This window comes from Anser brachyrhynchus, assembly GCF_964034855.1.
Source record: "Anser brachyrhynchus genome assembly, chromosome: 5".
NCBI classification, from domain to species: Eukaryota; Metazoa; Chordata; class Aves; order Anseriformes; family Anatidae; genus Anser; species Anser brachyrhynchus.
The window spans coordinates 4836014-4857990 of NC_137699.1; the positions used below are offsets into that span (position 1 = coordinate 4836014).

At 35.3% G+C, this 21977-nt stretch overlaps 1 protein-coding gene across 33 annotated transcripts in view; it reads right to left on the minus strand.

Moving 5' to 3' along the window:
- The window catches only part of SOX6 (SRY-box transcription factor 6), a 484589-nt gene that overhangs the window by 318861 nt on the left and 143751 nt on the right, over positions 1-21977 (minus strand). For 31 of the 33 annotated variants that reach the window (XR_013952300.1, XR_013952301.1, XR_013952302.1 and 28 more), the window contains 2 exons: positions 17748-17991; positions 2050-2260 (listed from right to left, as the gene is read on the minus strand). Coding sequence is in view for 29 of the 33 variants with exons in the window: in XM_080595817.1 (XP_080451943.1) it covers positions 2050-2260; positions 17748-17991 (455 nt within the window). In the remaining 4 variants the exon portion in view is untranslated. Of the gene's footprint in view, positions 1-2049; positions 2261-13954; positions 14969-14993; positions 17699-17747; positions 17992-21977 lie in introns of those variants that run through there. The other 2 variants (XM_080595819.1, XM_080595818.1) reach the window with 2 other exon arrangements.

The window sequence follows — 21977 nt, forward strand, 5'->3', positions numbered from 1 at the left end:
TTAAAACCACTGTATTACCTAAGCATAAAATTCTGAAGAATTTCCAATCTTTGTATTATTATTTTTCCACATTAGCTTATATAGTACCAGTCAGACTTTCAATAATTATCTGGAGCGATTGAGGGTTGTTTTCTACTGAAAATACTTGATAGATTTAGAAGAACTTAACATGTAGACACAGTCAATTACCTTTGAACTTACGGAGAGAATTTAGAATAGTTTTCCAGTATATAGTGGCCCAAAAGAGGCAGGACTATTTTATAGATCAGAAATGACCTTTATGTCACAGCTGGTGAGAATATACAGCATGGAAGGCTTAGACTCAGTGAAAGGGACCTCTTTGCTGTGCACATACCTCTCTTAAATCATCTAGCGTATACTAATACTAAGGAAGTGCAGAAAACTCTCAACGAAAATAAGCTACAAAATGCTTGAATCCTTACTATGATACTCTTTTTAAAGCTTTTGATGCACATTTTTATTAGCACACCATTCAGTACACCCCTGGAGAAGTTTTAGCAGTGGTGTCACTATAATCAACAGCAACTTGTATACACCCGCAGCAAAGTATGAGCCAAGACCTTTGATTAGCATGGAGTGTTGAACGACTGTTACTGACTGTAAAAAACAACTTTGCCAAAGTAACATTTAAAATAGTTTTCCCAGTCTAACCACCAAATCTAAGAAAGCAATTTTTAAAAGAGTGATCTTTACAGCTGAAAACAGACAGATGGTAGTAAAGAATCTGGGACGTTCTCTCTTTAGAGATGTTTCACCAGCTTCAGAAAGGACACCTATAGAACACATTTATCTATGTGCTGGCATTTAACAATTGTGCCAAGAAATTTGAAAGCATACTTTCATCCCTACATGATTTCATTCCATATTTAAACATATTATTGTTTCAGTATCAAGTAGTGAAATCTGCTTCACCAAGTGAAGCCAACGGATCCTAACATGCACCATTTGAAGGCTGTGACCAGATCATGAAGCTGAGGATAGCTGAGATCATACTGAACTCATTCATATTTCAAAGAAAAAAGAGAGATCACACAGTGCCAGTGCCTTGTGGATCTATTACACTACTAATATTCCTCCTGGGATATTTCTAATGCCACAAAACAACACTGGCAAAATAACAGAATCCCCACAGATGCCTTCGTATTTGTATATCTATTTCAGAGCCTTTTGCTCCTACACCTTCCCTGGTTCAAACTCATGTATGAACTCACAGACCATAAGATATTGTTGCAGAAGCAAATAAGACTTCATTCTACTTGACATGGTGAGAGAATTTCATGTTGGGCCCTGACCTTGTGCACATATATGCTGATGAACTCATTCTCCAATTCGGTTTAGTATCTACCAAGAAAAACATCTTAGCAAAGTTGATGAGAATATCGGAAGAAGGACTGAATATATAAACTGCCTTACAGCTCCAAGGTTTGTCCTCATTTTTATCTCTCTTTTAACAGATGTAACAATATCTGAGCAGACTGTAAAAAAGAAAAAATAAAAATAAAAAGATTTCTTCGGCTGCAGATCTAGATATATAGGTCAGAACTAGGTACTCTTCACACTCAAAGCTGTTTCCCATTCTCCTGGACACAGATACTGGGTCATTCAGGTGAAAACTGATGAAAATTTCTAAGGCACAATAAAAGAGTTCATGTTTTATTCATTCCTATTGTTTAAAGTAAACATTTGTCTTTGGAAGAAAAAGATCAAATACCACTGAAAAACATCCCTCACAACTCACAACCAGTTAAGAATTCATCATAACCTCTCAAGTAAGTGTTTTCATCTAAACCAACATTCTTGCTTCTACTTACAGACAACCAACACAATTTAGAAAGTTTTATAAAACAGACATATTGGTCTAAAATCCCTAATGGATCTCAAACTACCATTGCCATGGTAACCCGTGAATAACTTTATCTTAGTCTTTGCCAATTATGCAGTTTGCTGGCTCTTGATACCCAACACATTCCTTATGCCATAAAATTTGTAGGGGGTGGGGAAACTGTATAAGTCTTATCCAACACATACCCTCTTGCTCAGTCCTGGTCATTTCTTCTAGTTTCTTCTGCTTCAGTGTGTCCACCACATCTGCAAGGCTTCCTTTGCGGCGCTCTGGCGTTCCAAAATTAACACTGGTCATTAGCTCAGTGCGGTCACGACTTCCTTCGTCGGGCTTGTGTGGTGAGGTAGAGGTATTTCGGAAGGAATATATGGAACATAACTTATTACTCTCTGATTCCTGCAAAGAAACAACATAATGTCAAAATATAAGCTACTCTCTTATATCAGAAGGATCTTAAACAGGTTGCAGTTGAAAGCAGTATTTATTAGTTTGTCATGCTAACGATGCTACATGTATCCTCCATTTTCTAAAACATGCATTATGATTTGAATTTCTCAGTCTCAGTGCTTGACAGGAATCTCTTTTTTCCTTAAAGCCAGTCCTCTCCAGGCTTCTGCCTATTGTATTTCATACCTGAGATACTCATCAAGGATTTTGCTTGTCAGAAACAAGCCACTTCAACATTTTTTCAATGAACGTGTTCAGATTTTGCAGTTTTCTTTAGTGTCTTAAGTAAGGGCATTACAGAAAGCACTGAGAGAGAAAACACAGGCAAGGACAAATACTTTTTGGATGGATCCTAAGCTACCAGAAAACAACAAAATTTAAAATGTCAAGAAGAGTTAGGGAATGACTGAAAAGCAAGGAAAATCATTTGAATATACTTAACAGTTAAACAAGGCTCGTGGTACGTGTCTATCTGTGCTCATTTACTGCTCTTTAGATCATATACTCTTCTTAAAGAATGAAGGTTATATTGGTTCTAATATACAAAAGTAGATGATATTTTCCAGACTAATATGGACAAGAATGAAAAAACAGATGAGTTTGTGACAGAATAAGTCACGTATGCTGTAGCAGGACTACATGCATCAGAAAATGTATTTTTATGGCCAAAAATAGAAAGAAGTTACATAGCCAAAAAAAAAGAGAAGGAAAACAGGTTCACCTCCCTTTACAATAGATAACATAGTATTTGAGCTATAAACTAAACAGAAAAGCATAAAAAAGCAACCAGTAATGTCCAAGTCTCGTCAGTTTTGCAATATCACCGAACAGTTGAGCCCTACATGAACTTCTCTGCCTCAGACTCCTTATCCTCCCAACCACAGGCATTTGCTGCATCTCTGCTTCCACTCTTTCAGCTAAAAACAGCACAAGTTCTTCAATTTGCCCTTAAAAGCTCAACCACAGGAATTTCTCACACAGTTTTCTTTCCAAAATTATTCTAATTACAATTTTTAATAATATCAGACTAGGAATGCTAAAAAAACTGGGGTAAAAAAAAATCAAACTTTTTTGTTTATAGAAAGCCTAGTATTGTCAGTGGATATATTAAATGTCCTAAAACAGACTTTAATTGAAATTAAAGACTAATAATAATAGCAGCAATATATTTAAGAATTAAGAGACAAATCAACAGTTCTATCAAAAATCATTCTCCCAACACATAGTGTTCTCTAGAAACAATAATATTCTTATTCTTCTATGAGCTGAGAATACCCATCTACAGAGCGCTGAAGAAACATGTGTTGGGAAAAGTCCCAGGTGAAACAAGGTCTGAAGAAAGATGGACTAGAAAGCATTAACCATTGGCAATAATGACATACATAAATCTTTGCTTCAGTCTTGAACAGATTATGAAGTGGCTGTGCAATATTGCAGAAGGAGCTCACGAACAATGAGCAAGTGTGGTAACTAAGGGCTGCGGACTGCACAGAAGGCGGTGGTGACAAATCGTCATCAAGCACAGCAGTATATGATCTGCACAGCACTATTATTGCTGTTCAGGAAGGAGGAAGTATTTGCTAGTGATGTTGAAAATGCATTTATTCGCTAAAACAAAAAACTAGAAGACAATGCTGTAGTATCTGAGCAGTAGCAGCACTCTTGTCAACACAGCAGTAGTGAAAGAAATTACATAACCCCAGACAGGTGACATGGAACAAAATCTTTAACTTAATTTTTTCAGCTGTCAAGCATTAAAGAATTTGTCATCCCATCCAGTTGTATTCATTAAAAACTCAGATATCACACAGAACAATGATAGCTTAGATGACTTGGTACAGATCTCAATTTATTTAGTTGCCCTTAGAAAAGGAAGGTTTAACTTCAATAATGCAAGGTAGTTTTTGGAAACTATTCTTAAACCTTATTCTAAGTTACAGTGGAGATGAAAAAAGCATCTTCTAACATTTTTCAAATATAAAACTTGAATTTTCTATATGTTTCCTCAATGAATTAACACCATATAACATGGCATTTTATGCCTCTGAAGACTACAGCATAAGAGCATCTTAGTAATTTGAAAGGACTTAGTTCTCAGGAAACCAACATCCTCTTACAGTACATGAAGCATATCCATCAGGCTCAATGGAGTTTTTTAATCATGCCCTCAGTGAGGAACACTAAATCCATTGTTTAGGCTGGAGAAAGGAAGATAAGGCTACTCTGTGGAGCAAGTAGAATTGACTGAATGTTCTTCCTCCTGAAAACCTATCCTCTCTCTGATCTGGATGCATACATGGTGCAGCACAATGTTCCTTCAATGATAATGCAAGACTCTCCAAACTCTGCCTTCATTAGGAAGCACACATACACTTCTTTTTCTTGCCCCAAAGACTGAAATGTCCCTAATGAAGACAAGTCAAGTTTAAACACCACAAAAATAATGAACATTTACGGAATTGAGGCCAAATGATAATCTCAGAAAGAATGAGGATCTGCTCAACTAACAGTATATTATATTGTCACTTTTGTGGGTAATTAAAATGTAGAATAAAAAAAAAAAAAAGGCAAAAGGTATCCCTGCTATTTTCTGTTCTGTTTGGCTCTGCAGCTGTAGCATTGGGATCACTAAATGGCTGTTATATTTGAGGTGTGTTATGTGAATTGGCACTCCTAAGAAACCCGGCAAGGATGACTTTCTGAGCCCCATTTTTTCTGAAATCAGAAATGGTTAAAAAAGAGTGGCAGGTGATTTAACAGAAGAACTGCACAAACTGAAAGTCATTCAAGGGTTTAAATGGGCAAATGGAAAAACTGTAGACCAGTCCAGTGTAAATACTTTATCTAATAATAGCAGAACTCAGCTAGAAAAATATAAATCAGCTGCATGCACAAGTATCTACAAGAAACAAAACAATTTCCATGTATTCTATGATTCTAGATAAATTTGTGAAAAATCTACAAATAAAATGTAGCAAAAATGAAACATTAAAAAGGCTTCAGAAGGAATTTTATAGCTACCCAATCAGAATAGATACTCTTACTCTTATGTATCTACTGTTGGCAGCTTTCTTTTTTATTCCAATCACATCAACAGGTTATACTAATTTCACATTCATGGCAAACCAGATATACCAAAAAGCAATAGGGCAATTTCCATTATATTGTCTCTAAAAAGGTGACCCTATAGGTGTTACTGCAACTCTCCGTTTGTTCAAAATCAAATAGAAGTTACAGCAAAGTTATGAGGGATTTTAATTTCCTTGGTGAATCAAATAATCTTTCATGGACCAACTTATGTCCCAGCACTCACGTGCATGACCAAAAGTGGGACCATGACATACATAAGATGTAGGCCTGGCTATCACAAATTCATCTGAATGGACACTGAAAAGCAGCATACCTCCTAATGTAACTGGAAAAACATCCCTATGGCCCGGGAATCCTCAGAAAAGAGACTAGTAGATTGTATATGTTTGTCTGGGAGTAGCTCTTCTCCACAAGCTGTTTATTGCTTCTCTTGCTTTAATGCATAAAGTACTATCACTAGAAAATCTGGAATCCAGAATGGAAAAGGACCACTATGCTTATTACCATAGAATAAGAAAATAAATTCATGGTTAGGAAAGGGAAACCTGGGTTGTTTGGCTTTTGTTTATTTGTTTATTTGTTAATATGAAGGATTCAATAACAGAAGAGATCCTATTCTTGAGAAGCTTAATGAAGCCACCTTTTACATAATGAGACTGCTCCATTTCATTTGACCTGAAGCTTGGAAAGAAAGGATGCTACCAAAGGTATTTTTCATATGTGTGTTTTTGTTTTGTTTTGTTTTGTTTTTCCCAAAAGCACAGAAGAAGAGGTACAGCTAAGTAAAATGTCTAGCCAATATCAACTCGAATGCTTTCATTCTGCAAAACCCAGCTAAGCAATCCATCAGCACATATGAAAATTCTCCATACAAGTCCACTTTTCTCAGCATAACTGATGACAGGAAAATAGGCCAGAAAATATCTGAGTGATATGAATATCCGCTTAATTTACCTGGACATAATCTGGTGCCCAGATTCATCCCACATCTACATAAGACATTAGACAACTGGGACGTCCCTGTATTCTCTGTTTAAAATCCACATACTCCTACTAAAAGTCTTTTTAAATCTAAAACTGAAATGATATCTTCAACTCATGACAGTACCTTTAAAAAGTGCATTTTCTGAGGTATGCTATTCTTACTGATTTCTGTGATTCCTATGTTAGGAGAGGTAAAAAGCAAAATAAAATAAAATAAGGTAAATAGCAAACATACTACCTATGGATAAAATATTTACCACACAACATTTTTCACCCAACATTGCTGAAATTCATTCACAGCAAACCCTATCTTTTTTTTTTCCTGACTACATTAGAATTAATTTCCAAACAAGAAATAAAACAATATTGACTTACTAATAAAGTGGCAGTATCAAAAGAATATACCCTGCTGAAGCAAGAAGCATATTTTACTTCCAATAAGAAACGCATAGAAAAAAAGAAATTTAAGAAAAGAACATGTTTGTAAAATGTTGAGTTTAGTCCTAAAAAAGTGTTGTTCTTGGCAAAAGTATCACGACAGATAGCGTAGCAAAGTGGGTCCTTCTCAGCTTGATCCAAAGTGACATCTGCTGTGGATTGCTCAGGGTCCCATACTTTTGCTAGACTTATAAAATTATCCTCTCACTAACAAAGTTATTGGGTAATTGTAGAACAACCGTTTATGCCCATACCAGAATACATAGGGGTATTGCAAAGGGGTTTTCACCCACCACAGTGGTGGCATTTCAGGACTAACCCTTAATAATTGACAACTAAAAAAAATATAAATTAAAAAATTAAAAATTAAAAATTAAAAATTAAAACAGATTATTTTAGCATAAATTTGACTGTTTACAAAAAAAAAAAAGTATGATGATTTTATATATTAGGCTTTCTTCTTTGCCTTGTTGTGTCAGATTTAAGTATGTGTCAAGTTGAAAAGACATTTATTTGCAAGGATGACTAAAATTGAAAATCTTGCTGTCCAGCATTTTAAGCCAGAAACTCAGCCTGGACCACTATTCCAGCTGCTTACTATTCAGCAGGGACAAAATTGAGTCTATTTTTGAAATGTGGGTTTTTAGTATTAAGGTAGATAAAGGACATTCTTCCTGTATACATTTTCTTGCCAGCCTATTAACCCAGACAAAATTTTATTATGGATCATTCAACCCACTGTGCTCAGTGTTTTGACAAAATGTCCTTATTATAACAGACTAAACACCTATTTATAGCCATTAGAATTTAAGGATTAGGTTTCAAAATTAAGAAAATGGAGAAAAATGCTCAAAAGACTTAAAATCAGAAATCTGAGAGGCATGACTACTACAATACCATGCACAGCTCACTCAGGGATAGGTAGCCAGCACAAGAAATCACACTTTTACTTACACCTAAGACCCCCACTTATCCTCCTACTCCTATGTCAATATGAAAACAACTTTAAGATTTCCAGTACCATATGGTGAAAGCTATGTCTATCCTTGGCCTGTTCGTGTTTTTTTGTGTGTGTGTGTGTGTGTGTGTGTTTTGTTGTTGTTGTTTTTGTGTTTTTTTTTTTAGGGCAGCGTTCTTCTTCAAGCTCAAGTTTACTTTCAGTATAGGTGGTTCAACATAAGTATTCCTGTATTTACTTATCAGCTTTCCAAGCTGTGTGCTGTAGATCATGAGTGGCCTCTCGGCCATTCCCTTTGCAGCTTCTGTGAATGGCTCAAAGTACAGTTTTACTAACAGCAGAAACTATTGTGAATAATTGCAAACAATAGCCTAGTATAAATGAAGATGGGGACTCTCTCTGCCCACATATATGGTATTTTCTTCACACTCTGTTATAGTTCCTTTAAAACTGTTGCATTAAGATAATATGTATAAATATTTTGGCATGCCTCTTACGCTGAGTAAATGATATTTCAGCATGCACATTCACTAAATTTCATCTGTTACACTGGTTTGATTCTTAAAAAAGATAGCTGTTTCGTTTCTGTGCAAGTGAAGGAAACATGCTTTTCTAGATAGTTTCTGTTAAAAATGATTGAACAAATAATCATAATTTTATTGTTAGTGTAAAAAATGTATTTTCTTGTGTATTTAGATTCTTACAGCTTAAGACAAATGAGGGAGTACTGCTGTAAGCAATATAAATAAGGGTGTTAAAAGTTGACCCTATATTTTTCATATCGGGAAGCTAATGTTCATAGCAGTGTCTGCAAACCTAATCATGAGCCAAATTGTGACAACTTCTGTGAAGCCTTTTCACTTCCAAAACAGAGCAAACACACAAAATGAGAGTTCCACAGGTGAAAGGCTGTAGGCTAGAACCAGATTAAGCATTCTTGCTCCTTCCCCTGAAAGGCCAAAGTACAAATGAATCCTGCATTTGGGGGCTGAGATGCAGAAATCTCAATCTGGGGACTCCACATCAGGGCTTTTTTGCAGTCAGGCCTGGGACAGATCTCTCTTTGGCATCCTGGTGAGCGCTAAACACAGACCAACACAGACTCTAGTCAGGAGCCTTAGAAGGGGCGAGTGCAGGAAGCTGTGGATTCTAATAAAGAGACATCACTGACTCTTTACCGTGGCATTTATGTTCTGTGCAGGGAGCACAGCTTCTGTCTCAAAGAGAGATGCTCTCTGAAGGTGATAAAAGAGGAAAACTTGGGAACTGAAACTGTGGGCTGTACAAAAGCAGGGTCACAGTGTTAGTTAGCAATTTAAGAATAATTACCGTCAAACTTTGATTGAAAGCTGACAACTGTAATCCTACTCAATAGCCAGACAGAGAACTGTTTCTGTAAGAGCTCAGCTGAAATCACAGGATGAATAGCCAAGAAGAAGTAGAAAGCAAATATTACTAACATAAAATATGTTAGCCGAATTGCTTATTTCCATGTGGATGAGGCTTTTCTGTTATAAATGGATATTTATCTGTCTCTGCATTGAATGGGACACATGTAAACACCCCAGGAAAGCTGGATATCAGGAGTGGTTTTTATTCCAAGTACTAGAGGCATGCTGGCACTTGGAACTAATCTGGAGTTAACATATAATGAAAGCAAATGTTTACAAAATCATTTCCAATCACTATATTAAATAAGGTTTCCCATTTTGAGGAATTTAATTAAATAGAATTAAGAGAAATTAAAAATCTAAGTGATCATTTCCAATTCTTATCCGCTTAAAAAATAAAATAAAATAAAATAAAATAAAATAAAATAAAATAAAGTAAAATAAAATAAAATAAAATAAAATAAAATAAAATAAAATAAAAGTTTTATTAAGGAAGATTTATTTAAATCAAAGGCTTGAGAATAACTGCTATGAGCTACTGAGAGAACATCATTTGTAAAGTCTCAGCAAATTATGCTAGTGGGAGGGCAAATGGCAAGTAATGGAATAAAACCTCAAGTCTTTAACTCAGCATTTACTCTGATAAAACTTACACTGATTTCACCGCCAGAGCATAGGTTGAATACAACCTGTAAAAGGCTTGCATTTTACCTTTTATACTCATCTAAAACCTCATTAAGAATGAATACAACATCAAGCACTAGCTTTAGGCCAAGTAAGGATATGCTAAAAGAAAAAAAAGAGAGAGAGAGAAAGAAAAATCACTTACTTTAGAGAAAAGGTTTAAAAGCAGCATGACAAGATAATCAAGCATACACTAAATGCACTTGGCCTTATGAATAGGCCACTGCAAGACTAGATACCTATTTGGAAGGAATAGGCACAAAATTTTGTTTGATGTAAAATACGGCCACTTAATTGCTGCAATCCCAAACTCAGCTGTTGGAACAAACCAAATGAATCCAGACACACCTGCTTTTTGGTAGAGTGATTTCAGAAAAGGTCACATTTTTCAATGATGTAACCTAAAGCCTTCTCTTCACAATTGAGAAAATCTCTGAAAAATGTTGTCAGGCATTTTGCTCCCATTCCAGAACAGAAAATCACCTCAAAATTGTTAAATACAATGACCAATCATTTTTATATGGCAATCAACTCACTGACAAATTATATGCATAAACTCATGTGTCCTTTTGCAAGAGTTAAATGCTAAGGATTTCCTTAATCACCCAACAACCATATGCTTTAAGCTTTAACTCCCTGTATTTAGGCTTGGTAATAAGACAAAACAATATTGAGTTTTTATGCCCTGAACTTTGGTCAAATGCCTGTATTAAGGAAAAATAATGGAAGAACCATTTGCAGAATTAGTATTTAGACTTTTATTTTCATCTAAATTGAAACTGAAGATGCATTGTGATCAGTCCCAGCTGATTAGCACTGTTTACCTTTTCAGTAAATAAAGACACATACTTTGTGATGTATGCTGCCAGAAGCTGCCAAATTAAACAAGGATTGTGTGGCTTGGATATTCCAGACCACTTTGTATATATCCAACATCCTCCTATTAGGTCCTCTTAGTTGTCCAACTTATAACTAGATCTATTGTAAATATCAGAATAAAATTTGTATTTATGTTTTCAGCAATATCAAATGCACATGGAAATCCTTCTCTGTATATAGTTACATGACATGTATTATATGCTTTATGTTTCCCTTTTAGCATTTGCAGAGGAATGCATACAGGAAACCAGCCTGCTGCAAAGAGTACTTGTATTTCTTTAAGGTAAACACTGATGAAACATTTGGAAGATTGAAATAAAAACAAGACATTTATGAGACATAAAGGTATCACATAAAACTGTTGTGAATTAGAATAACATTGGCTGAACCCCAGAACAGATAATCCTTATAAACATGCAAGAATGTTGTAAACTGTATATGAACGTCAGTGATACACTACATTAAGAGATTCATATTACACTTGGTGCTGTGTAAGTCTCAGTCAGTGGATTTTTCACGGCCTCTAAGATTAAAACAAATATAAGTAGTATTTTTCCTTCCTCCATGAAGACATTTTATGTACACAGTTTTATTATGCTGAACAAAGATACCAAAGTCTGTTTTTTCTTGAGCTGTCAAAGTACAAAAGAAATGCAAAAAGTCCTTGCACAGATGTAGTAAAGTGCTGGATTTTATCTTTTGGCAGGTGCTCAATATGCAGCCCACATAATCACATGTTAATGACTGGAGTGTGTTAATCAGCATGCATACCTGATTTCTTCTTGCCCAAGGAAAGAATTTAACAATTTAGAGCGAGTTAATGCTTCTACTTTTGAAAAAATTCATGTCAATATACAGAACTGAATTAAAAACTTTTCAGAAATTGCTTTATATAAAATGGAAATGATAAAATAAGGGAACCGAATAAAATGTTTACAGGTCTAGATAGACGTAAACTACAAGTCTTTTGTGAAGAATTCAGGTGATGATTAATTCTATTCAAACACAATTCACCCCAGAATATAGTGAAATGTTTAAAACAGACCTTGTATTTGAAAACAAAAATAAGTTACGCATTGTCAAAATGAAAATACAAAAAGGGAAAATTACTTGATTCTTCCTCTTCAAAAAAAGTTAATTTTGTATTTCAGCAGCCCTATTAAGCACACTATCCTGCACACTTTTAGGGAATTGCTTTATTGTTTTTAATACAAAAGGTAAACATCTTTTTGTGCTCAAGCTACTACAACAGTCCTTAATCTTTCCAGCCTTCAGATGTGCTTAAAATTACAGTTGTTGGTAGTCCTAATAAAGTTGAGTTAAGCATATACCCGAATGCTTTTGAATCAAAACTATCCGCTTGAAAAAGAAAGAAAAAAAACACATTCCATCTTTTCTGCAATATTTTTGTCATTGAAATCTATTTTATGAAAAAACAAAATATCATATCATCTGTTTTTTCACACCCTTGAGTTTCAGCCAAAACTTTGTACCCCTGCAATTATATATGTATTTATCTCTTTATATAAGTATTTATCTCTTTAGTTAGATAAAAATTGCAATGCACTACCTGTCATCCAGAAATAGTATCACAAAGCACAGTAGAATTGCTTTAAATCATCACAAAACTCAGATTTGTACATGCAAGTAACAGCTGCATGAGCAATTCAGCAGATACAGAATTGCCAGAGTTTAGGGCATTTATCTTTGATGCATTTTATATGCATTTATGTCATATTTATATGATGCATTTTATCCAGCCCATAGATGAAATAAAAATAAAATTTCAAAACATGTAATTGTATCCATAACTTTTAAGAATTTGAGGCCACGAATGTATGTAACAACAAATTCACAGTGTAGCATGTGTAAACATGTTTCAATAATCTTTCCTAAAAAAATGAGTTTACTTTCCTTAAAAGGAAGATCTTTCAAGGATAGCAAGGATTCTGCCTGTCTTATTGTAGACAGTAAGCACTGAAACATCAGGACCTGCAGACCACCACCTATCTCTGCTTTTCTGATGCAATAGTTTTGCTAAAGCTATATAAAGGTAAATTTGATACTTGGTGATTTAAAATTATTTTAAAAGTAACCAATAAAAGTCTCTTTTCTTCCTGCATATACAAATTTGCTATCAGTATTGCTGAGATGGATGTGCAGATACAGTGGAAAAGTAGCAAGCTTTTCACTTTTTTGGCAAGAATTCAGCAGAAGATAGAGACTGAATAAAATTATGAAATATATGTCAATATTCCCATTTGACATAAAATCCAATGAGAGAAATTTCTAAACCCAAAGGTTTTCTGAATTATGTTAAAAATATATGGGGAAATGTAGCATATATTTGAAGGTAATTAACTTGTATGTGTCTCTGTGTGTGTTTTTCCTTGGTCACAGGGAAATAACACCCATCCTTTAGACCTGCAGATGGTTCCTCTTAACAGTCTCTCACTGCATCACTTCATGTAATGGTAGAGCAAAAAGCTGTGGATGCCTTCAGTCTGTGCATGCACACACTGTCTATCTACAGCCTGTGGTGGTGGGCAGGGGAGGCACACTGGTGAGAAAAGAAAAGGGCATCCACTGCTCACATACAATGATCCTCCCAGGCCCTGTGAGTTCTTCTGCAATTCTGCCTGTTACCAGGTTGTTATAGTGGGATCAGGGATGGGAACGGAATTTGCCTCTCTTCTTTTTACTGTTTCAGGAGGAAAAAAAAAAAAAAAAAAGTAATTTGGAGGAAAATTCGAGATTTCACTAGGTTAAAGCTGCTTAAATTCATTGTTCAAAAGAAGGCTCACAACTAGCCTTTACAACCATGGCAACACACCACCCTGTTCTTCAAAGTGGATTAAATCGATTGTCCATCTAATTTTGCAGCTTGGTGTTAGCACTGCTTTCTCCCAATAATTTAGAGCAAAAAATAAAAATAAAAAATAACTTTATAATTTACCTCACAAACTGTGCAGGGCTCTGTAAGAAGATGGGAACCATTCCTAGTTCTCCAGTGAATAGAGGACAAATTACGATTCTCTATTTCTTTACATAACTACCAATAAACATTATTAGGACACAACAATTCAGTTACTATTAAAATTAGCAAAAACAAGTTCTGTTGGGTTTCCATTCTCATCCTCTCTCAGACTGTTCCCCCAAGAGAGACAGCTTTTGGATACAGTTCATAAAGTTTGGCTGCATTTCCTGCAGGCTACTCACTGTCCACGGGAGAAGACAGCAGAGTTTCCTCCCTGTTATCTTGGTACCACTTTGCCCTCTTCCCTACAGTTTACTGCAGAAAAAAAAATGATACGTCTTTAACCTTAAACAGCATTTATTTTCTAGCAGATCTACAGGCAGCAATAACCACCCGTATGTCCAGGTACTTTTATATTAAGTTATAGTTAGAAATATACATATAAACCTTTCAGCTCAGCAATATGAAATTACAGGCCCAAATCTTTCGGCTGTTTTTTCTCCCCACTGTAACGACAAATTGGCTGGTGATACGATACTCGCAGTGTAAGTCATTACAGGTCTGACGTTACAGTTGTTACACATTGCTGAATCTGTCAAATGAAAAGGGAGCACAAAGGGAATTTCCAAATGCAGCTGCTATTTCCCATTTGTTAAATCCTTTTATTACACCATATAAGTACACAGCTGGGAAATACTATAGAGTGGGAGTTAAAACAAAATATTTTGGCTTCCAGACATTCAGAATACACAAAGGACTCAGTGGAAAGCAATGCCTGATATCAAAAGGGAGTGAAAGTTTGAAAACATTTCTAGCCAGTGCGCTTTTTTTTTTTATCATAATACACAATGTAGTTTAAAGGTATCTTACATTACAGAAAGTGCTGCATATGATAAGTGTTGGAAAAAATCTCAGTAATATTTTTCAGGTTGCCCTATTACAGTATTTTTTTCCACCTAGTATCTCTACAGCCCTTGCAGCATGCTACAATGCATATTGCATGTTCTCACAAATTCCAGTGACCTCCTTAGTAATTTTAAGGGCACAAAGGATGCAGGACTGTGCCGTTAATTAGGTACCACATGAAAGAGAACTTTTTCCCTCCCCATATGTCGACACAGCATTCTGAGAGTTTACTATCTTATAACTAGACAATACACATTACTGATACATTTTAACGACAGCACTACTGCCTTTACTTCCAGTGTAAGTGGTAGGAGCAGGTGCTTCTTCAAATCTGCTTTGGAAGGATCCGTCTGTGAAAGGTCAGAAAGCACTTACCTTCTGGGAGTTTGGTTTTATTAAGCAGAAAAGTGATCACTACTACAGCACCTATCTCAAAATGGTCTGACCCACCTTCTGGAATTTGCTTTTCTGGAAAGAAACCTCCTATCCTCCCTTAAAGGAGTACAAAATTGCCTTCATCAGGAAAATTGCAGGCACCTCTGAGTTTTTTCCTAGCAGTAACGGTGCCTGCTTGGAGACTAAGGTGTTTCAGAGAAACTTTACACAATTAATTGAGGCTTAAAGGATTTCTCATAAAGGACGTAAGTAAGGAAAAAAAAAATCTAACAAGTTACCTAAATGACAGTCCCTCAAGAAGAAAAAATATTTTTATACCACTTCACAGTAGTGATCTAACTAGTCTTCTATCTTACCTAAATTGTAAACACACTAGGACCTTGATCTGTACATTTTAGATTTATTTTAAGTACAACTAAATAGCGTGCCTGAGAACTTCAGTTTTCACTTCTAGCCAAACCTTGTAAATTATACCCAGCTTTTAAGCAGGGCAAAAGAAAAAAGAAAAAAATATATCTGTTTGGTTTAGCTGAGAGCTACCTAAATAAGGATGACATACATTCACCACCAGATTTGACCCAAGGGAAATGTGGAAACTCCTAATGATTTTCAGGACATTCATCTACATATATGATGGAGTATTCACTGAAAAAAGGAGGGAGGAAAAACAGAGTGCTAAGTCACTCAAGCAAAGTTTATGCACCTGTTCTGAAACACAATAAGCTGGGTATTGATTCATGCCTGTCCAGAGGTACAGCAAGCGTTGGCATGGTAGTGCAGCATTAAGAAGGAAAACAGAGATTGCATTCTGGTGCTGTAAGCATAAGCTCACTTTTGAGCAATGCCAATGGGTACAAATGATCACACTACACAAGTTTCTATTATTTTGGCTTAAGTATTATTCCAGGTCCAAGGAACAGCCTGAATCAAAAACAAATGCTTTGAGGGACTCCCAGAGGTTAGGAACTCCTTTCTCTCTGGGAAAAAGAGTCACTTCATCAATGGCATTGGTGTCCTAAGACAGAAATTCCCAGAGAGCATATGCTTCATTGAATGAATAGGAAGGTGGCTGATGGATTCACGGATTTGTTTTTTCACCAACAGATCTGTTCAACCCTTTCTGTTCTACACCCTGGTTGCTCTCCTGATAAATAGAAGCAGGTTAGAATTATTCTGATGTGCTTATTATTGCATGACTTGGGCATCCAAATGAGGTTCCATTTGAGAATTCTGCATAGAAGCCTATGTACAACTTAGAACCTACCTTGCCAAATTACTAATCTATAATCATTCATCTTTAGTGCAATTTGTATGGTTGAAATTTAAAAGGAATTTTTCATTCTTCATAACAGTAGCCCACATACACAGGAATATTTTAGGCCTTGCAGGAAGTGCTGAACTAGGTTAAAATGCACACTAAAATTAGGTAGCATTCTACTAGCATCTAGTTTGGTCTAATATTCTGAGTCAGTTGGATTTTGGGAAAGAAAATTGTATTAACAGAATATATATTATTCAAGTGCTATTATTTAATTAGCACTTGAATTCTAAGCATCACAATAAGCACGAAGAATCCCAGCCTCTATGTTGATTAATGCATATGAATTATGATTTCTAGCCCAATTTGAAATAAGGTCATTATTGTTAGAGCTGCCAAAAAAAATCGACAATTGTTATTCTTTTAACCTTGATAGCTGCTGATTTGCAGTGGCAAAAAAAAAAAAAAAAAAAAAAAAGACTTCCTCAAAAAATTCTGTTCATAAATATTTAATAAAAAAAAAAGAAAAAAGAAAAAAATGAAATTTTATGAAAAGGTAGGGTATTCCTTTTAAACTAACTGTGTGAATTTAATGTCTGTGAAAGTCACTTTATGGCTACCCTAGAAATACAATGTTCTATATTTACAGAACACTTGGGTGCTGCACGTACCTTAATTCTGTTCCTCAGGAACACGTTCAAGGAAAATAAATTGACTGAGATGCTATGCCCATTCAGTCTTTATTCAGTCTGCTCATATATTGCAGAGTTTTGGGGATGCGTAGGGACAGAATTACAACTGCAAAATAATTCTAACTAGGCTACTGAAGAGAATAAGAATGATCAGGATATTGCCTGTAATGTCACTTATATACAAACTGATGATCTGGAGTAGAAGAGCATGACATAGTTACTCAAACGTTTTTCCTTCACAAAAAGTTATAATTTCTAATAAATACAGCAAGATGTTTGTGTCACCTAAAATGCCATCTTCTTTGTTGTAGTGTGAAGCTATAATATTCTAAACTTGGTGAATTCCATTTCTGAGAGACAAGTGAAAAAAAAAAAAAGACATTAAAGTTTCTTTCTTCACAATGACACTTTGCAGATGACAAACAGTTGTGAGCTACATCCCCCTGTCAGAAATTAATGCTTGAATATATGACCTAGAGAGGTTATGACATAAATCAAGGTCTGAATGAAAACATGATAAATAGATGCATTTCCTTTCCGAAGGTGAACTCATCAAATGACCTCATTCATATAGACCTGTATACTTAACAAGATTATACAGTTGTAATTTACAATTACACCATATTGATGTTGATCTATTGCTAACGCTGACACTTTAACATTTAAAAAGCTTCACACCCTTGACAGATTGTACTGAACATGTCTTTCAAAATGGAAGTATGGAAGTGAACAGTCTTTCACAATACTAATTTTGAAAGCTGCTATGAGAACTGCGAAACTCACCATTCTGTGTTGGGCTGAGATGACCCCATCCCACTCAGGATCTTGTTGGATGGTTGTGACTAGAGTTGGTAGCTCCTCAGAGTGAGGTTTGTTGTGCATTACATTATGTAGAGGCAGATGAGAGGTCGCATGCTGATCACTGTTGCCCTCTTCCTTGTCTCGTGATGCTAAGTCCTGGGTCATTGTTTCCTCTCCATCAGCTGCACATGCAAATGGAGAGGTAGCCTGCTTGGAAGACATTCTTCTACAAAACAAGAAAAGGAGACAAAAAGAAAACATCAATTTTAAATTAAAAAATCAAGCTCAAACAGTCCTCTAAATACAACAGATAGCAGGCACACTTGCAGTTAAAGTTAATCTTTTTGCAGTCAAGGAAAATGCTCTAAGGTATGGTTTGGAGGATCCGGATACAAAATACTGAGATAAAGTTTTCACTGATGTCAAGTCTATGTCATGGTTATGTTATGGGATGTCATTCTATTCACTTCAGCTTATCTAACAATATAATTTTCTCCAGTCAGGAAAACAAAATAGTGATTTTATTGTAATTTTCATGTTGATTTACCATAAGAGTTCAAGTCTTTAAACTCTTACTCCCGTAAGTAATCTGAAGGTAATAAGCAAATGTTTGGACGAGAGGGTCCCACATGCTTTTCTAACCTCACTCCTTGCAAGCAGGAATTGTTTTCTGCAGAGATGAGAATTTTTAAATCCATTTGGAATTCTTCAAAACAAGTCCTTTTCCCGTTTGTTTAAAGTTGTATCTGCCCTTAACGTGTTTAAAATTTTATCCAGTTTTACTTTACTCTCAAAAGTGTTTTGAGATGTTCATGTGGAAAGTGTTCTAAAATGGAATGGTTTATTGAATGGATAAGTGATTAATCTTTTACATTTTGAACTAAAAATCTGAAATACTATATTTCATTTCATATTAGGCACTGAGTACAGGATATATCTCAACAAATTACTTTAAATGACTTAAAAGTGTAATGAATAAATGCATTGATTTATGTTAAATGTCTCTTCCTAATAATGGCCTCTTACTACCATTTCAGAGGCAAACACAGCTTTCACCACAGTTGGTTATATGAAAATATAACTGACTTTACTCAAACTCTGAAAACACTTTGTTGAAAATTTCTAATAAGATTAACTGCAACTGTTAAAACTGTCATTAATAAACCCAAAAGTAGACAGCTAAAATATATTAGCTCTTTTCCCAGTTTTTAGTAACTTTAGAATATCCTTGACGCTGAAATTGCTGAGAAACCAAGGAATAAGATCTTCACCTTAATTGCTTTTTAACAATAATTGATTTCATACCATTTCTTTAAAAATGCACAAATCAGTTAACATAGGAAACCACATGAGCATTTTTCAAATTAGCAAATCATTAACTTGCTAGTACTGTTTCTACAGACAAATAAATACTGATTAAAGGGTCTGGAAATCTGAGACTAACAGTTAAATTTACAAATCTGTCACATGCTTTCATGAATATTACAGTGAAGGAAATATCAAGTGCAAAGAAAAATAATTAAGTTAATTCCAATTTAAACAGTAGTTTTTATGTAGCAGCCCGTGTTTCACATAGGATTTAACAGCTAATGCTAAATTTCTCACAATTAATGAGGGAGCTCAGATTTAGTATCCTACAGTGAAAAAAAAAAAATTAATATAGGATCTGCTAATCTAATTATGTACAGTTCTATATAAAAGTATTACAAGCTTTGAAGTGCTTTGAAACATATTAAAACACTGATGCCTATTTAGAATAACTATTCTGTAAATAGAGATAATCCTGCCTCTTACACTTGACACTGGTTGGGGAAAAAGGTTTGCATTTTCTTTAGGGGAGTCTAAGTGTAAGTGGGAGTCTAATATTAATGTTGCCAATAAGCAGAACTGAGGAATTTAAACCGTGTATTACATTCTTACTACACTAAAGAATTCATGTTGATGCTGCAGAGAACATGCCAAGAGTTCAGAAGCCGGCATTGCTGCATGTACTTCAAAAGGTTTTGGTTCATAATTGCTGTGATCCAAGATAAAATAAAAGGTTTACTTTCCTTTTTCTCATTAAAATAGTCATGTTAATATAATCACTCACATGAAAATATATGTGATTGTACCATGCTCTATGCAATTTGAAAACTAGCCATTAAAACTGAAAGACACAATAAAGGATTTTCCTTGCTTTCACCTCCTCAACAGATCTCATTCCTGCATCAAACCAAGCAAGCTTCTGCAAAAAGCAATAGCTATGGCTGTTTCTTTGCCATAAATTAATCATGACACAAAACTTGGAATGAAAATGTCTCTTAAGAATAATTTCAACTACAAACTGCACCAATGAATAATAGTGCACAATCCTAATTAAACACAACTCTGCAGCTGCAAAAATAGGCGGAATCTGTCCAAAGCTACGAGTTGGCTTTAAAGGCTGGTTTGTTAGGGACTGTTTTCTTAAGGAAGGCTGGGCCCTCAGTCTTAATCAGCCAATAAATTATTTCCTGCAATTACATTAAATAGAAAATTATCTTCAAATTGAGAATGTTAATTGAAAATCAAAATTCAGACTGAAGTTTAGAAATTACATGCTGAATATAATTAGTCTAGAAAGGCTTCACCTCTATTTCATAAACAAGCTTTTGGTATTTCCTCAAGTGACCGTTCAGTAAAGCTATCTGCTGGCAATGCGCTCGAGTGGAAGCACCTTTCCTCTGCCACGTGCACTAACAGACTTCCCTCTTCTTCATGATGTTTTAAACACATATAAATACAAAGCTGTATTCGTGTTCTCTTCTTTAATTTGATTACATCTAGAAAAGGGGAATCTCTTAACCTTAAAAATAAAATTATACTAACAAAGTCACATTCACTACTACTCTCAAGCCGTGGGCTGCAACTTTTTTCTGCGCTAGGATAGCCGAACAGGTAAAGAGCTGGCTTCAGGTGCTTCTGAGCTCCTACAAGCCCTCTCCTTCACTGCTGCCTTATGGCCAGACCCATTTTCATGCTGTGATTTACTTGTTTACCTGTAGTTCTGGAGCCTGCAAAAAGAGACAAGCTCAGGCAGGCCTCCCAGGCACTCTCTGCCTCCATCACACAATTTTCAGAGGTATGCTGCTCCTCCATTTCTGCCCATGCATTTGTTAAAACTGCAGGATCTAGTGCACTAATCATGGCCAGAGGTCAGCAGCCCATGGCTCCTTTCAGGCTTTTGGCTGCTAGATTTAAACACTAGGGATGCAGGACCCTGCTAGATTAAGGCCTCCACCTGCTTTTCCGAGCGTGATCATTAACTAAATCAATACACTTCATGTGTACGGGTATTCCGGTGGCCCCAAGTTATGCCCCAAATATTGATTATGCTGGGATTTATAACCAGTTAAACAGAGTTAAGTATAAACTCTATGAGTGGGTGTTATCCCGTCAATGACTTTGTGCAGGGTTTTACTCTTTATGTACTTGCTTTTTCTTAAATAGAATTCTGTCCATGGAAGTCCATCAGGTCCAAACACAGAATTCAGCCAATAACTCCAAGGCCTTATCAAATTTAAGGGAGAAAGATCTGGCCCATTTTAGTAGTTTATGATAATGGCAAACCACAAAACAGGTCATTGTGTTAAAACATTTTCATGTTAAAACACAAGTACAAACAGCATTCAAATTTTAAGCCATAATGACTTCACTATTTTACATTTAAAATATTCAAAATGAATTTTCTAAATCCCTCACAAGGAAAAAAAAAAACAATATTAATGATAAATAAGGCTTGTAGAAGGTATCTGAAATTCACATATTTCCATTATATTTTTTCTCCTATTATCAATTAAATTCACTCGAATGATTTTTTTTAAAAAAAAAGTTTCTGATAAAAAATATCTCCCTAGTTATAACCCCTGCAAACAGGGGTTTATAATGGAAGTGCTGACACAACCCTAACTACAGCAGCACAAATGGTGCCGCTATAATACACAAAATCAAGTTCTATTATTCTAAACTATCCTCGCTCGGGGGGTTTTCTTTACTGTGCTCCCAGACAAACTGCTGAAGCATGAAAAATTTAAATGCAATCAAGTGGGTCCAATTCTACTTTACTAGAACAAGTGTCTACAGTGGTACAATCTTAAAAGAAGATGCAACAGATTTGTTTGGTGCTTTTCTTTCTTTTTTCTTTTTTAGCTGTTTATTTATAATACTGTGCAGTGGAGATAAAATAAGAGA